The sequence below is a fragment of the Salvelinus fontinalis genome, chromosome 1, assembly GCF_029448725.1.
Source record: "Salvelinus fontinalis isolate EN_2023a chromosome 1, ASM2944872v1, whole genome shotgun sequence".
Lineage (NCBI taxonomy): Eukaryota > Metazoa > Chordata > Actinopteri > Salmoniformes > Salmonidae > Salvelinus > Salvelinus fontinalis.
In genome coordinates this window covers 23,849,764-23,865,684 of record NC_074665.1, presented here as the reverse complement: position 1 = coordinate 23,865,684, position 15,921 = coordinate 23,849,764, and the positions used below count along the sequence as shown (strand labels likewise).

At 42.4% G+C, this 15,921-nt stretch overlaps 2 protein-coding genes across 4 annotated transcripts; one reads left to right on the top strand and one right to left on the bottom strand.

The window, feature by feature from the left end:
- Nucleotides 1-1,076: 1,076 nt before the first annotated feature.
- Nucleotides 1,077-6,545, bottom strand: nfe2l1b (nfe2 like bZIP transcription factor 1b). 3 transcript variants are annotated; one of them, XM_055913472.1, is made up of 6 exons: nt 6,318-6,545; nt 4,005-4,834; nt 3,115-3,336; nt 2,925-2,978; nt 2,617-2,775; nt 1,077-2,523 (listed from the first exon to the last, which is right to left on the bottom strand). In XM_055913472.1, exons 2-6 carry the CDS (start codon nt 4,557-4,559, stop codon nt 1,144-1,146), a joined length of 2,370 nt encoding a protein of 789 aa, XP_055769447.1. In that variant the 5' UTR covers nt 4,560-4,834; nt 6,318-6,545; the 3' UTR covers nt 1,077-1,143. The 3 variants fall into 3 exon arrangements, with proteins under 3 accessions (XP_055769447.1, XP_055769364.1, XP_055769403.1); XM_055913389.1 differs by having other exon boundaries at nt 2,925-3,017; nt 6,318-6,544; XM_055913428.1 differs by lacking the exon at nt 6,318-6,545 and adding an exon at nt 5,568-5,936 and having other exon boundaries at nt 2,925-3,017.
- A 3,255-nt stretch (nt 6,546-9,800) lies between these two features.
- si:ch211-194k22.8 (uncharacterized) lies at nt 9,801-12,881 on the top strand. Its single transcript, XM_055913275.1, has 7 exons — nt 9,801-10,133; nt 10,250-10,345; nt 10,762-10,821; nt 10,942-11,047; nt 11,151-11,392; nt 11,640-11,826; nt 12,183-12,881. Exons 2-7 carry the CDS (start codon nt 10,277-10,279, stop codon nt 12,371-12,373), a joined length of 855 nt encoding a protein of 284 aa, XP_055769250.1. The 5' UTR covers nt 9,801-10,133; nt 10,250-10,276; the 3' UTR covers nt 12,374-12,881.
- Nucleotides 12,882-15,921: the final 3,040 nt, after the last annotated feature.

The window sequence follows — 15,921 nt, the reverse complement described above, 5'->3', positions numbered from 1 at the left end:
TCAGTATCATTCTGACAAATAACTACAAGTTTGTGTAAATACTTGGATAGCTACATTTATAAAGGCTTGATGTATTCATCTTCACAAAACCTAATGGACATCCTATTCCCCCCCAAAGTATACTTTCATGGACACATTTCACCCTGTTATTAATAACACAAATGGTGCAGTCAGATGAAAATAAAAACACTTTATTAAATCAATAAAATAACAATCCCAGATTGCCAGCAAATATTTTAAAGTAAACCAAAGAAACTGCACAACCAAACCCAAAGCAGGGGTGAGAAGGCTGTGCAAAACACACAAACTACAGAAAGAATGACAAAACATGAAACATTTAAATATTTACAGAACAAACAAGACTAACAAATGCAGTGCGCAAAGAGTAGTAATAACTTAGTGGGTTTAGCATTGTGTTGCAATGCAGGTGAACATTGCATGTCTGTATGTCAAATGTTTTCTCAAGTGCAAGAACTAACAACTTATCAGCTGTCTCATTTCTTTTCATTTAAATTTTGAGACGCCCCAAATGTATTTCCTGCTAAAAGTATTAGTACTGCATGAAACATTTGATTAAAAGCAATGTAATTTACTTGGCTCCCCTCTCAGGTTAGTGATGACAAGAACAATGAAAGTTATGTGGATGAATAAGAACATAGGTCATTCTCATCATTGCAGCAACTTAGTTCTTGTCCACCCTTTACTGTAGATCTGGGGCTCTCAAATGTACTCAAATTCTCTTTAAAACAGCCATCTCTGCCACATTAAATGGAATACTAATTATCTTTTTTTGTTAGGGGTACATGCTAAAACACAATTTTGACCCTAATAAAACACAAGCTCAGATAATAGCACTTCTAACATAATGAAAACAGTCCAATAACCTTTGTTTGAAAAACCAACAAATGTATAAAATGTGCTTGTGAAACAAAGGCATTCGAAAACAAGGTGCTCACTTCACACATTCTTCTTGTCAGTTCGATTCAATTGATTGACTTTTCTAACGACACAAATGAATGACCCGTAAACTATTGCAGCTGACAACTAGGCTATTCATCAACTCCTTCATCAAGACCTCTTGCGTCTGCAGAAATCGTTCTTAGTGATTTTAGCAAAATTAAAGAAAGGGCAGCAGCTTCCTCCTCACTTCTTTTTGTCCTTTTGTTTCTTGTCGGGCTTACGGGTCTGCTGATCTGTCATGTTGCGGGGCATGATCAGAACGCTGCCGTCGGCGCTATACTGGAGCGAGTACTCGCTGGGGGGGTAGGGCCGGCCTTCCTCATCCCGAAGCTGGGTGAACACTTCCTGGTAGAGGCTTTGCACTTTCTGCTTCATCTGACGGATGGAGCGAATAAACTCCATCTTCTCCTTCAGAAGTCGCGCTTTGTCACGACGCATGTCGTGCACCCCTTGCTCAAGGTTGATGATGGTATCCAGCTTGCGCTTCCGGCAGTTCTGGGCCGCCATCTTGTTCTTGCCACGTCTACGAATGTCGCGAACGAGGGCCAGTTGGGCCTCGCTCAGATGGTGCTTGGACAGAAGCTCGTTGAACTCCTCTACAGGCAGATTGATGATCTTCTCATTTGAGAAGGGGATCTTCATGGCCCGAGCCCGGCGCTCGTCGCGACTCGACTGTTTGTCCAGGAAGTCCTGTTGGGGCTGAAGCTTCGACTGCTTCTCGCGGCCCATTTTCTTGCCAGTGGGAATCGGTAGCTCTGGGTGTTCATCTAATGAGGAAGACAGTGGTAAATTGTAAGTGTGATTGTGGTTGATGTTGTCGAGCTGAGGGAGCCCATGGAACTGGGAAGGGTCTTGATAGCTCATGCGGCAGAGCTTGTTGAATTCGGGTTGGTAGCCCCCCACAGCACCTTCTGGTTCCACGGTGACTGACTCAGAGTCAGTGCTGTATCCCACAGCCCCTTCCTCTGAGAAGGTGGCAGAGGTGGAGGAGGAGGAGGCGGCAGAGGAGCAGGAGGTCTCAGAGCTGCTCGGGGAGACCGGGCTGTGACTGGAGTCCAGGGAGAGGCCTGAGTCTGAGTCGAGTTCATCCTCCAACTGAGAGGCCTGGGCCTGATTGAAGCCCTCCTCCATCGCCAGGTCCAGCAGGCTGATCTCATCCAGCATTGACTCCTCCAGCAGACTGCTGAAGGGGTCAGGCAACACTGGGGTCGAAGTGATGTTGTTGGTGCTGTTTAGAGGCGGTGGGAGAAAGAGTCCAGTCAGGTTGGTGGCTCCGAATGTAGAGTTGACGCTGGAGGAGTTGGAGCTGGAGGACATTCTAAGTAAGGGAGGGCGTGGGGTGCTAGTGCCATCAATCTCTGGATTGAAAAGCGTGGGAAAATCCTGGCTGCAGCTAGGGAGGGAGGCCTGGTGAAGGCTGACATCTTGGTGGATAAGGGTGGAGGAACGAGTAAGTACAAAGCTTTCAACCGAGCCTGACTCAGTTGTGCTGCCACTGGTATTGGCACTGTTGGAAGTAGTGCTGAGGAAGGAGTTCTCAGAGGTGTTGTTAACCTCCATTTCCTTCAAAGAGGAAAAACCTGGTTAGAGAACATCTAATAACAAAAAAATATATTTATTGGAAGAACCAGTTGTGATTAAAGCACAAGTACAAACCTGTAGTTCCATGATAGCCATGATGTCTTGCCACTGCTGCTCCAGGTCCAACTGGGGCACAGGCTGGGGCAACGGAGGAGGCAGTGGCAGCCCCTGAGATGTGGATGGAGCTTCTTCATTGGCCACTGCAAGCTCAGCAGTGACTACAGGGGCTACAAACTGATAACAGATGTTTACCTTAAAAATGATCTCACAAACATGTTGATAGACCATAAAGGCAATCTACCTTTTGTAATATCATGGTTTGTTTAAATTTATTTAAATGAAGACATTTCTGTCTCCTGAGACAGAAATGAGACAGTCTTTACCTCAGGAGATTCTTCTCCGAAAGGGAAGGTGGCCTCAAGCAGCCTCAGGCATTCCTGCAGAGACAGTGAAGTCTGAGAGCCAAGGCCTGTGAGCTGAGGGGGAGGGGCAGACAGCACAGAGGTCACTCCCTTAACTATCAACTGCAGTGGACACAGGATCATGAAAAACACAATCTGTGCCCTTAGCTACCTGCTCTGGTATGCTCTCCCCTGTCTCTCCATCCACAGGCTGAGCCTCTTGAAGGTTCACTCCGTTCCTCCAGCTCTCCTGTGCCTCTGTCCCTTCCTTCTTCTCCTCTGGGCTGGGTTTCTCCGCCTCGCTCTCCTTCTGGCGGCTGCTGTAGTTGAACACTTCCCGTCCTGCGCCAAGGTCGATATCCTGTCGCCACAGGATGTCAATCAAATCAATGTCCTGAAAAAGACATGTCAGATGAGAAAGATGTCAGGACTACAAAGAGCCCTCTTGATTGAGTTGTACACCATCTTGTCTTACACAACTTCATTCTAAATCAAAAGCACTTCAAGGAGAGAGAACTACTTGACTGTGGTGCAATAGTCAAAAGATGGCTTCAGCTGTGATACGGTTGGCTTTACATTTTGATATTTTCATCCTCAGATAGGTCAACACGTGGCGATATACATAAGATTTAAACTTCAGATCATGTAACTTGAAGCTAAGCCCACTGATTCAACCGTAGCCACTTAATTACCATAAAAGCATGTGATTCCACTCCAGTGGGAGACTCTGTTCATTCTAGAGCTTTAACAATGGCTTAGTGTTTGGCCCAAAACCACACTGCGTCTTGAGTGGTGGTCCTGTGACTATTAGGGGAAAGGATGATTCTAATGTAGGAAAAAGGACATTATAATAATGCAGATTACACAATGCCAGAAATAACTTCCATTTGATTACAATTGTGTTTTATCAAGGTTCAGACATACAATGGGTCTCTGATAGACAGCTAAATACAGTAAGCTCCTAGTAATATATCCTTGTACATTACAATAGACGTGCTATGCCTCAACTTGCCCTAGTCGTGTGATACTGAGTAGAGGTGAGATCATTGCATGCTTTCTTACCTCTTTGGTGAGGTCAGCGTTGCCCTCCCTGTTGCCCTGCTCCTGGCTATCCTCGGGGGCCACAGCTCCCAGGGTTCGGTCCTCTCCACTCAGATTGTAGGTGGACTCAGGCGCTCCGCCGCCCCCCCTCATGGCCGGGGCTTCGGAGTTGTTCACGTCCTCCAGGCCGGTCCCATTGTCCAGGGTGATGCTGGGGCTGGGCTGGCTGGCGGCGGACACCACAGTCTCAGGGTCGCGGTGCACCAGCCACGTGCTCAGTTCTGGACTGGGCACTGACAGGCGATCTAGCTGGCGCACCTGGTTCAGCAGCCGGCGGGTGGTAAAGAACTGGTCGAGGTCCACACTCTTGGGATGGATGCCATACCCGTCCAGCGTGTTGCGGAGGTTGTGGAACTGCGTCTGGGTGTAGGCCGAGCTGGGGCCTAGGATGATCTCTCGCAGTGGGGGCAGTTGATTGCTCAGGTAGGTGTCCAGGTCTACCCGCACCCCAATGAGACTCAGGAGGATGGTGAACTGAATCAGGCCCTCTGTGAAGTACTTTTTCAGGTAAAGCATTTCTTTACAAAGGAACAAAAAGTGAAAGTAAAAAAAATAAGTAAAAAATAAATAGAAACAACGGAAAACTTGAGTTCCACAATAGTTGATATTGAGATTAACTGATATAGAATGATAGAATGAAAGAAGTGAAGAGCGACTTTTGGAGTTGGCCTATGATGTGAATAGAATGTAGAGGGTTTCTGTGGTCTTGTATGGGAGTCCAATATCAGTCAAATGCTGAACTGTTTTCTAGGTCAGGTTTCGGTCTTCCACATTAGTAAGTCCTCCCATATCTGCACAGAGAGAGAGAGAGAGAGAGATCAAGGACAAATTAAACCTCCTTCTCTTGGTGTTGATGCCTTTAAAATGTAATGACAAGATAAAAATAAAAAAAATGAATTTGTTGAGTAAATAAGTTAAGGTCAACCTGAGCCTGTGTTCTACCATCAAATTTCACTTAGTCACAGAAAAAAATATTACATTACATAATGTCAAAAGAATATGTCATAACAGCTGCAGAATGCATCAAACATTGTTCATGCCAAATGAAATGTGAGTATGGCCTTATATGTTGAAACAAACAGGCTTGTCAACCACACATGATTTAAGATGACCAAATGCACTGATAAAAATAACATGAATAGCCAAATAAAATGCACACTGAACTCATAAGCATAAATCAATCATATGCACTGCCAGTGCAGAGGCAATAAATGAGATAACAGTCTCACATTCCACATATTTCTATGGGAGAGAACAATTAGAACACTACTTCTTAGCAGCAAACCATCACATCTCCACTTTCTATAGCAGTGGTTTTCAAATCTCCCCCTGGGGACCCCACACCTGATTCCAGATGTCAACTAATCATAAAACCCTTGACTAGGTGAATCAGGGGAGCTTGTTCATGACTACAACTAAATTGTGAACTGGGGTCCCAGCGGAAAGGTTTAATGGCCACGGTCTCTAGAGGACACACTGTACCTCAACCCCAATTTAAGATGAAGACCAATTAGACAAGCCAACCTGACAATGCAGAACAAGTGAAATGGATCACCCAGGCCAGTGCAGGAATAGATAGTTGTGAAGGTGAAAGAGGGAGGGTCTCTTGGTTCAGTAGCTACGCTTCCTGACACCCATCCCTAGCTGTCTCCCTCTCACCCATCCCTTGCAGTCTCCCTCTCATCCATTTTCTTTTCAAGATCTCCAGCTTACCGATGTATACAAAATAACATTAAATTAATACCAATGAAAACGATGCATCAGTTTATACATCAATAGTGTTTAAAAGTAGGCAACCTAACAAAATCATAGCTAGCATCCAACGGTATTTATCGTCCAGACTCCAGTGGGAAGTGTTGATAGCGCTCACTTCCGCTATCAAGCAACCTCCCTAGCAACAAGTGGCGCAGTGACAACAGACAGACTGGTGAACCATTAACAAAACAAGGATACAAGCACAACATGGGATGCTCACAAATTTTTGCCAATGGGAAAAGATTGGGGCGGGATGTTGATGTGACAGCAACGGGGAAAGAGAAATTGCTAAAATGTAACGTTAGTTAGCTAACGTAACGGTTACAATGTATTTTAAACTAGGTTTTGTATTGCCACTCAAATAAATGTAGACACAAGAAGCAGATAATCCATCTGCTAACTTTAAGTCGCTTGTTAAAAAACACAAGCACAATTAGCTACAAGCTAACGCAATCTAACGTTCTGTAGCTAGCTAACAAAGCTAGTTGGCTAGCTAGCTAAAACCTATTTTATACTTACGCGTGAAGATTTTATACATTTGCCTGTATGCCCACAAGTCGGCCAACTTCTATAACCATTATCTGAATCCAGAAGAGTTCTCTCATATGTGTTATAAGCATTACCCAAAGTCATTATCCACCCTTTCCCCCCATTGAATGGCCCACCATGACTTGCAATATTTCCAATTTTCTAGCTAGCAGCAGCGCGTCTGACGCCAAAACAAGGCTTCCCACAGAGCATGCGTAGAATATTCTAGGGCGCATGTTTTCATCACCGCAGTGAAAATCACCGAATTTAATCCCTGGCTTCACAAATCAATGATTAACTTTAGTTAGACTGAAAAAAAGTCAACTTCATGTCATATTATATATTTAAAAAAGAATTTGAATACAACGATCAGCCCTTTCTATACAATGAGTCGATTTTTGTGGGCTAAACGTCAAACTCGTTTGAGAAATAGGATAGGGCTAGGCCTATTAATTATATAATAATTCACACAGAAAGTGAACAACTGGTTTCACAATTATGCATAGGATATTATGCCTGTGTAACAGCATGTGCTTTATATCATGTTTATTTCTTTACATTTATATTTTACTTTCTATTATTTTCGTCCTCTTATTTTAATCCCCAAACTGCTGGATGATCCAGGAGATAAGAGATACAACTTCCAACATAATTTCTTAAGAATGCCTGATAAATTGCTTTGAAATATATAACTTTTGATTGAAACGTATAATTTTTGTAGTTAAGGGTTAAGGGTTCACTTGCACTTCAAGTCATAGGCAATTTTTTTTAAATGAACCTTTATTTAACTAGGCAAATTAGTTAAGAACAAATTCTTATTTACAATGACAGCCCAGGAACAGTGGGTTAACTGCCTTGTTCAGGGTCAGAACTACAAATCTACCTGACACCGCTCATAGTCATATGGCTCGTTCATTACACGTTATATCACAGCTTTTCCCACAGAGACCACGTCATAGGGACAAATTCTTGTGTGAGCTTTTGTGTGTAGGCCTAAATACACACTTGTTCCTATAATCTGTGTTAATAATTCCATGGTATATCTGCATAGGGTAGGTTTACCCCTAGAGGTTTTCCATTATCTGAATCAGAAGCACCATTTATTTGTCAAGTACATTTACACACAACTCAGAATTTTACTTGGTGATACCTGTATGTTGCTGCTAGTGGTAGACAACATTTAGAGACATAATACAGACAGCGGAATTTAAACAAAGTCTACATACTACTAGGTAGAGTGAGCATAGAGCTATAAGAGAATGAACAGTCAAATCAAATCAAATCAAATTATATTTGTCACATACACATGGTTAGCAGATGTTAATGCGAGTGTAGCGAAATGCTTGTGCTTCTAGTTCCGACAATGCAGTAATAACCAACAAGTAATCTAACCTAACAATTCCACAACTACTACCTTATACACACAAGTGTAAAGGGATAAAGAATATGTACATAAAGATATATGAATGAGTGATGGTACAGAACGGCATAGGCAAGATGCAGTAGATGGTATAGAATACAGTATATACATATGAGATGAGTAATGTAGGGTATGTAAACATAAAGTGGCATAGTTTAAAGTGGCTAGTGATACATGTATTACATAAAGATGGCAAGATGCAGTAGATGATATAGAGTACAGTATATACATATGCATATGAGATGAGTAATGTAGGGTATGTAAACATTACATTAAGTGGCATTGTTTAAAGTGGCTAGTGGTACATCATGGTTCTGTCAGTAACTCCTACGGTCCCCCGTGAGAATCGAACCAACAACCCTGGCGATGCAAGCGCCATGCTCTACCAACTGAGCCAGACATGACCGCAGATGTCGTAATGCAATATAGATGACGTCTGTAACATGTTTGACTATGACTGTTTTTTGTAAAATCTGCATTTTGTATTATTGTATCATTGTGGAGTGACACGTAAATACATGTTTCTAACTCTACTGTCTGTATGTCTTTACAGTGTCTGCCATGTATCCTGCTATCATGTCCAACTATCACTCTGAGTGCCCCATCCCAAGTTCTGCGAAACACTTAGACTCAGAGTCTGAGGTAGGCAGTGCATAACATAACTTTGGTAGTATCAAGGCTCAGGAGAAGACCCAGATGCAGACAGTTTCGAAGTAACAAAAGTTTATTACAGAAACAGGGGGCAGGCAAACGACAGGTCAAGGGCAGGCAGAGGTCAGTAGTCCAGAGCAGAGTCCGAAATGTACAGAATGGCAGGCAGGCAGAGGCCAGTAATCCAGGGTGGTGTGACAAGGTACAGAACGGCAGGCAGGCTCAGGGTCAGGACAGCAGAATGGTCAAAACCCGGGATAGCTAGAAAACAGGAACTAGAGCAAGACAGGAACATGGGAAAAACGCTGGAAGGCTAGACGAAACAAAACGAACTGGCAACAGACAAACAGAGAACACAGGTATAAGTACACTGGGGATAATGTGGAAGATGGCGACACCTGGAGGAGGGTGGAGACAAGCACAAAGACAGGTGAAACAGATCAGGGTGTGACAGGTAGGGGTTAACCCAACAGCTAGGTAGTGGAACAGGAAGAGCAGTCCAGGAGTGTCCATTTGGTTGAATAACCTAATCTTCATCTCCACACCATCTCCAATTTATGAAGTGTATTGGGATAAATCATACTTTCATAGGTTTTGTTACTCAAAGAGACCGCCAGTTAATTTCCACAGAGACAAAATCGGTATTTGAGTAAAGGATAATGGATTTTTGTGAGTGATCATGATGGATGGATGCCACCAGATGGCAAGAGAGCACATTTAAGCAGGCAAAACATCCACTGTTTAATTAACCTTTTTTGACAATTTATTAAAGTTTAATTAAGATTGGATTGATACATATCCAGGATGTGGACAAAAAGTTGTTGAAAAATATTATTTTTATCACAGTTATCAACTTCAATTTGGCTTGTAGACATTACTCAAGTGCATCATGATGTGTCATTAAATCTATTTTTGGAGAGCATATATGCTCTTTGTATTTTGTGGCACATACAGTAAAGCCATTGTAATACACTATGAATACATACTTCTCTTAGTCTTTTCTGTGAATGTAATGGTCTTTTTCTAAACTATCAATCGACCAGTATTTCAAAGAATGCATCTTCTTTTCAAGAAAATATGTTTATGAACTATCAATTTGTAGCAAATTAACTGAAACTGTGACGAATTTCTCAGTTACATCACCACACAAGCATATCATCTCTTAACAAAAGTATTGCCTTGACTGTTTAATGCAATGCATGCATGCATCATAAAAAGTATGCTTTGATAGTGTCAATAATTATAATAGAAATAAAAAGGAATGAAAATACTCTTCCAATTCTTATTGGTAAAATTAAAAGTAATTTTCTGATTATCATCACCCCAAAGTGACGTACTAGGTAGTAAAAGGTACAATGTAACTTTGAGAGGGATACAAATCATTATCGAATCATTCACGGCTACAACGTAACAGTGCCACGTTACGCCTCAGTGTATAAAATCCTCACTCCCTCTCTCTGTTTAGGCGATTCTCAGTATGGGGATTGGGCATCAAAGGGGATGTCTTCGCACGATGGTTCTGGAGTAGAAGAACGACAGCAAGCGTCCCCTCCTGCGTTACCCTCCTCCGTTTACCCAGGACACTTTCACAGTATTCCCCAATATTTTGAACACGTGCAGTATGCTGGGCACAGTTTTTCTGCAAGGCAATTAATGGAATAGAAATATGAGAAGGAAATCAAAGGCGAAACGAGTCCGAAAGTGAAGGAGATGAAGACGGGGCTCAAAAAGTAGATGTAAGCTTTGTAAGAGTAGCCTATTGCCATAAAATGTTTTGATCTTAAAATATCAACAACTGCTGTGAGTTTGAATAAACGCGTTTTAACTTAATCATGCCATAACTGTCTAACAGCATGGGGTGCAGAAAAGAAGAAAACAGATGTATCTTGATCAAGAGAAAGTCGACGAAAATGCTTCATCCTCAGCCGGCTTCCAGAAGTGGATAAGGGTTTGTTACTTATACAGTTACATACTGTATATCTTAAAACATGTCTATTCTATAATAAATGCACCACCAAGAATGGCATGTGTTGTTGTTAGCTGTGATTTGACCAATGGACACTAGGCTTGGGGTGCAAGCATGGAGAACAACGGGGTTGGTACTAAAGGAACTGCTTCTCCATTGAACAAAAGGCAGCTCTTTTTTGGACTGTGTGTCGTGTGCATTTATATGTTTTGTTACTTTATGTCACAACTTCAAAGCAGTCATTTTTTATGTTGTCCTGTTATTAAGGGTATCTCATGAAATAGGCTATGAAAGTTACTTGTCAATGTCTTATTTCAGAGAAAGTTCGTAATGGTAATAAAATAGTTACAACTTTGGATGATAACTGTATACAAACTTTGAAATCCTATTTTTTACAGGCTTTTGAGCTGGGCAATGCTAACTTGTATCACCTGAGGGACAGCAATTCCAATTCAGAGGTATGCCTGTACACACACACAACCCACTCCTTCTGTACAGGTGTGGACAATTTGTGATGTTATCTTGAACATTCCTTCCAATACCCAACATCCAATTCTGATTTTGCATTGTCATTGCAGGAGTCAGAGTTTCTGCGGTCATACTCAAAGATGAAACTCATTCCTATGGTGATTTGCATGCAAAGAGAGATGGAAAGCTTGAAATATCAAATTCAGTGCCTTACAGGTGAGGAGATTAAAATGAATGAATGAAATCCTCTTGAAACTTTACACATTTGATCCAGAGTGAAGTTAAATGTTTAGGACATTTTGTGTGGATGACTCGACAGCCTGTGGAGAGCTGTCCAGAAACCTTAAAGCCCTGATAGAAAAGACCCAGAGGTGGTCGAATGAGGACAGCAAGACGTCTGTCCAAGCATCACGTCCTAGCCTAACTGTAGGACTTGTCAATGGAGATGCCATGACCCCAGATTTACTGGCCTGCCCAACTGGGATGAATGGGCAGTGGGAGAAACAAGGGGCCTTACCCCAGAAACTACACAGGCACCATAGGGATGGACTCTTCACTGAGGTACAGATAAACCACTACACAAATTTTTGGGTCATGTTCAACAGGCACGAAATGGGATACAACATTTAAATAAATGGATGAGGTACTACCTGGGCTGGACCTACCAGAAATAACACTTATTTTCATCTTCCCATTGGAATGTTTGGTGTAAAAAAAAAAAAAACTTGACCTACACCCACACCCTGCCTCTTGTGAACTGGTTGTCAGTCTCCAAGTCTTATATATACACATCTTATTTTGTCCTCAGTTCATTACCCCAGAGCTGTTGGAACGGTGCAACGCTGGCACTACAGCTCAGAAACTGACCAATGACCTGTTGCGAGAGCTGTATGAGAGGGACTGCCTAGCCTCCCACTCCATCTCAGGGCTGGTGTACAACAAGAGGTCTCAGACCAAACCTGCTCTCCCTACTGAGGAGGTCCAGGCCATACTGAGTGAGCAGCCTTTCCCTCAACATACCTTATTGGGAGACATAATAAAGACATTACAGAACACTGAGGTTCAGTGCAAAATGCATTATTAGGCTAATGTTTATTTGATTATTGTTTGAAAAAGATAGTTGGAATGTCTTAAATAAATATCTACAATCGTTGTAGCCTTTGGTTTTGACTTGCATAATAACTGTATTGTCACTGTTTCCTAACTGTTCCTGACCTAGTTTTCTAACCTTCAACCACCTCTATGAATTGACGTACATGAGAGAAAAAACACGTGTTATGCACAACTGTAATCATTTCTGTTTAAGGGAGTTCCGCATGCAAATGTACATTTCATGTGACTATTTCCACAGGGACAGTTCAGTATTTTTTTCCTGGAAAGACAGATGCGGAAATTAAAGGGTATATCCGGCAGAAACTGCAGAACGAGGCGAAGAGGCTGAGGAAGAAGCCTCCACTGTTGGGTAATATGGATTCCAGCTTTGACCTCCCCTGCCCCAGAACAAGTATTGTTAACATGGATTTTGTCGAGGATCAAAGGTGATATATCTGATTATGGATAATTGACAAATGCATGGAGGTAATATTTTACTTTTTTTTTTTTTTTTTTTACTTCAATGAACCATGTTCGACTGCTGACGTTTGGGAGAGGTTGAGATTTGAATAGGTGATCATGCAGAATGCAAGTTTGTCCTCAGTTCAGTCAAACATGAATTCAAACTTTGCATTCACCCTGACCTCTGGTTGCTGTAGATCTAGATAAAGCATAATACTGTAGCATATGTGAACTTTATGTCCCGATTAGAAATAAATGCCAATTGTTTTTGAATTTTGTATTTTTAAGATATTCATTTGCAAAATCAATGCTGAACAAGTGTTAGCATATTCTCAATGCCTTTGAAAATGAACTGTATGATGAGCCCCATGATGTGTTAATGTTTTTTTTTTGCAATGACAACCTGATAAATGACTGGATTGAACAAAATAGGTATCTGGCAATTTGCAGTTTTTCCATTATACTGCATCATCAATAAAATACATAAGAAAATATATTTAGTATATTTTAAAGAGGGTATGTATGTGCACAGACAATGCCAGCAGAGAGAGCTGGTGAGATGAGAGGCGATCAATGACCAAGAGTGACAACAGCAGGGGACACTGGGCCAGTTGCCTTGGCAACCCTAGTCTTTTTGGCTACAAAGGCCCAACATTTGTCCACTCCACTGCTAGAATTATCAGTATGCTTATAATACATTCAAATCAAATCAGATGTTATTTGTCACATGCTAAGTAAACAACAGGTGTAGACTAACAGTGAAATGCTTATGGGCCCTTCCCAACAATGCAGAGAGAAAGAAAAGATCAATAGAAAAGTCCTAACACGTAATAATGAAGGTAATAATATACACACGATAACTTTGCTATATACATGGGGTACCAGTAAATCAAATCTAATTTTATTAGTCACATGCATCGAATACAATAGGTATAGACTACAGTGAAATGCTTACTTACGAGCCCCTAAGCAACAATGCAGTTTAAAAAACAATACAGATAAGAATAAGAAATAAAAGTAACAAGTAATTTAAGAGCAGCAGTAAAATAACAATAGCGAGACTATATACAGGGGGTACCGGTACAGAGTTAATGTGCGGGGCACCGGTTAGTTGAGATAATATGTACATGTAGGTGGAGTTATTAAAGTGATTATGCATAGATGATAATAGAGAGTAGCAGCGCTGTGAAAGTGTGGGGGGACAATGCAAATAGTCTGGGTAGTCATTTGATTAGGTGTTTTTATGGCTTGGGGTAAAAGCTGTTTAGAAGCCTCTTGGACCTAGACTTGGCGCTCCGGTACCGCTTGCCGTGCGGTAGCAGAGAGAACAGTCTATGACTAGGGTGGCTGGACTCTTTGACAATTTTTAGGGCCTTCCTCTGACACCGCCTGGTATAGAGGTCCTGGATGGCAGGAAGCTTGGCCCCAGTGAGGTATTGGGCCGTTCGCACTACCCTCTGTAGTACCTTGCGGTCAGAGGCCGAGCAGTGATGCAACCAGTCAGGATGCTCTCGAAGGTGCAGCTGTAGAACCTTTTGAGGATCTGAGGACCCATGCCAAATCTTTTCAGTCTTCTGAGGGGGAATAGGTTTTGTCGTGCCCTCTTCACGGTTTGTAAGATGGCACCGGAGAAGAAGGCAAACGTTTTACTTGCCCCCAACCGATTGTGTTTTTTTGTTTGTTTATTTGTGTTGTTTGTAACTTATTTTTTAAACTTATTTTGTACATAATGTTGCCGCTACCGTCTCTTATGACGAAAACAACTTCTGGACATCAGGACTGCGATTACTCAACACGGGCTGGCAAAATCATTTTTTTCCTTTAACGAGTCTGTCGAGGCCGATGCAAACGATATACTGCTTTCTTGGGAACAGGCCCAGATCCCCATGATTTGCATGAAGAGGAGGCGGAGAAAAAAGGGCCGAAGGGCGGGCTGCCTTCTGAGAATTTGTAGGCGATCGAATAAACCCCCACTTCCTTCCATTCTGCTAGCAAACGTGAAATCTTTGGACAATAAAATAGATGACCTACGCGGAAGATTAAACTACCAACGGGACATTCAAAACTGTAATATCTTATGCTTTATGGAGATGTGGCTGAACGACGACACTATCAACATACTGCTAGCTGGTTATACGCTGCACCGGCAGGATAGAACAGCGGCTTCTGGTAAGACAAGGGGCGGCGGACTATGTATTTTTGTAAATAGCAGCTGGTGCACGATATCTAAGGAAGTCTCGAGCTATTGCTCGCCTGAGGTAGATTATCTCATGATAAACTGTGGACCACACTACCTACCTAGAGAGTTTATCTGTATTTTTCGTAGCTGTTTTACATACCACCACCGTCAGAGGCTGGCACTAAGAAAGCATTAAATGAGCTGGAGTGGCCTAGCCAGTCTCCAGATCTCAACCCCCATAGAAAATCTTTGGAGGGAGTTGAAAGTCCGTGTTGCCCAGCAACAGCCCCAAACATCACTGCTCTAGAGGAGATCTGCATGGAGGAATGGGCCAAAATACCAGCAACAGTGTGTGAAAACCTTGTGAAGACTTACAGAAAACGTTTGACCTCTGTCATTGCCAACAAAGGGTATATAACAAAGTATTGAGATAAACTTTTGTTATTGACCAAATACTTATTTTCCACCATAATTTGCAAATAAATTCATTAAAAATCCTACAATGTGATTTTCTGGATTTTTTTTCCTCATTTTGTCTGTCATAGTTGAATTGCACCTATGATGAAAATTACAGGCCTCTCTCATCTTTTTAAGTGGGAGAACTTGCACAATTGGTGGCTGACTAAATACTTTTTTGCCCCACTGTACATACCCCAACCAGAAGCCATGGATTACAGGCAACATCTGCACTGAGCTAAAGACTAGAAATGCCGCTTTCAAGGAGTGGGACTCGGAAGCTTATAAGAAATCCTGCTATGCCCTCAGACGAACCATCAAACAGCCAAAGCGTCAATACAGGATTAAGATCGAATCGTACCACACCGGCTCTGACGCTTGTCGGATGTGGTAGGGCTTGCAAACCATTATAGACTACAAAGGGAAGCACAGCCGAGAGTTGCCCAGTGACACGAGCCTACCAGACGAGCTAAACAACTTCTATGCTCGCTTCGAGGCAAATAACACTGAAACATGCATGAGAGCACCAGCTGTTCTGGAAGACTGTGTGATTGCGCTCTTTGCAGCCGATGTGAGTAAGACCTTTAAACCGGTCAACATTGGCAAGGCCACAGGGCCAAACGGATTACCAGGATGTGTACTGCGGGCATGCGCTGACCAACTGGCTTCAATTACATTTTCAACCTCTCCCTGTCCGAGTCTGTAATACCAACATGTTTTAAGCAGACCACCATAGTGCCTGTGCCCAAGAACGCTAAGGTAACCTGCCTAAACGACTACCGACCCGTAGCACTCACTTCTGTAGCCATGAAGTGCTTCGAAAAGGCTGGTCGTGGCTCACATCAACACCATTATCTCAGAAACCCTAGCCTACCTACCCTTCCTGACGGGCCGCCCCCAA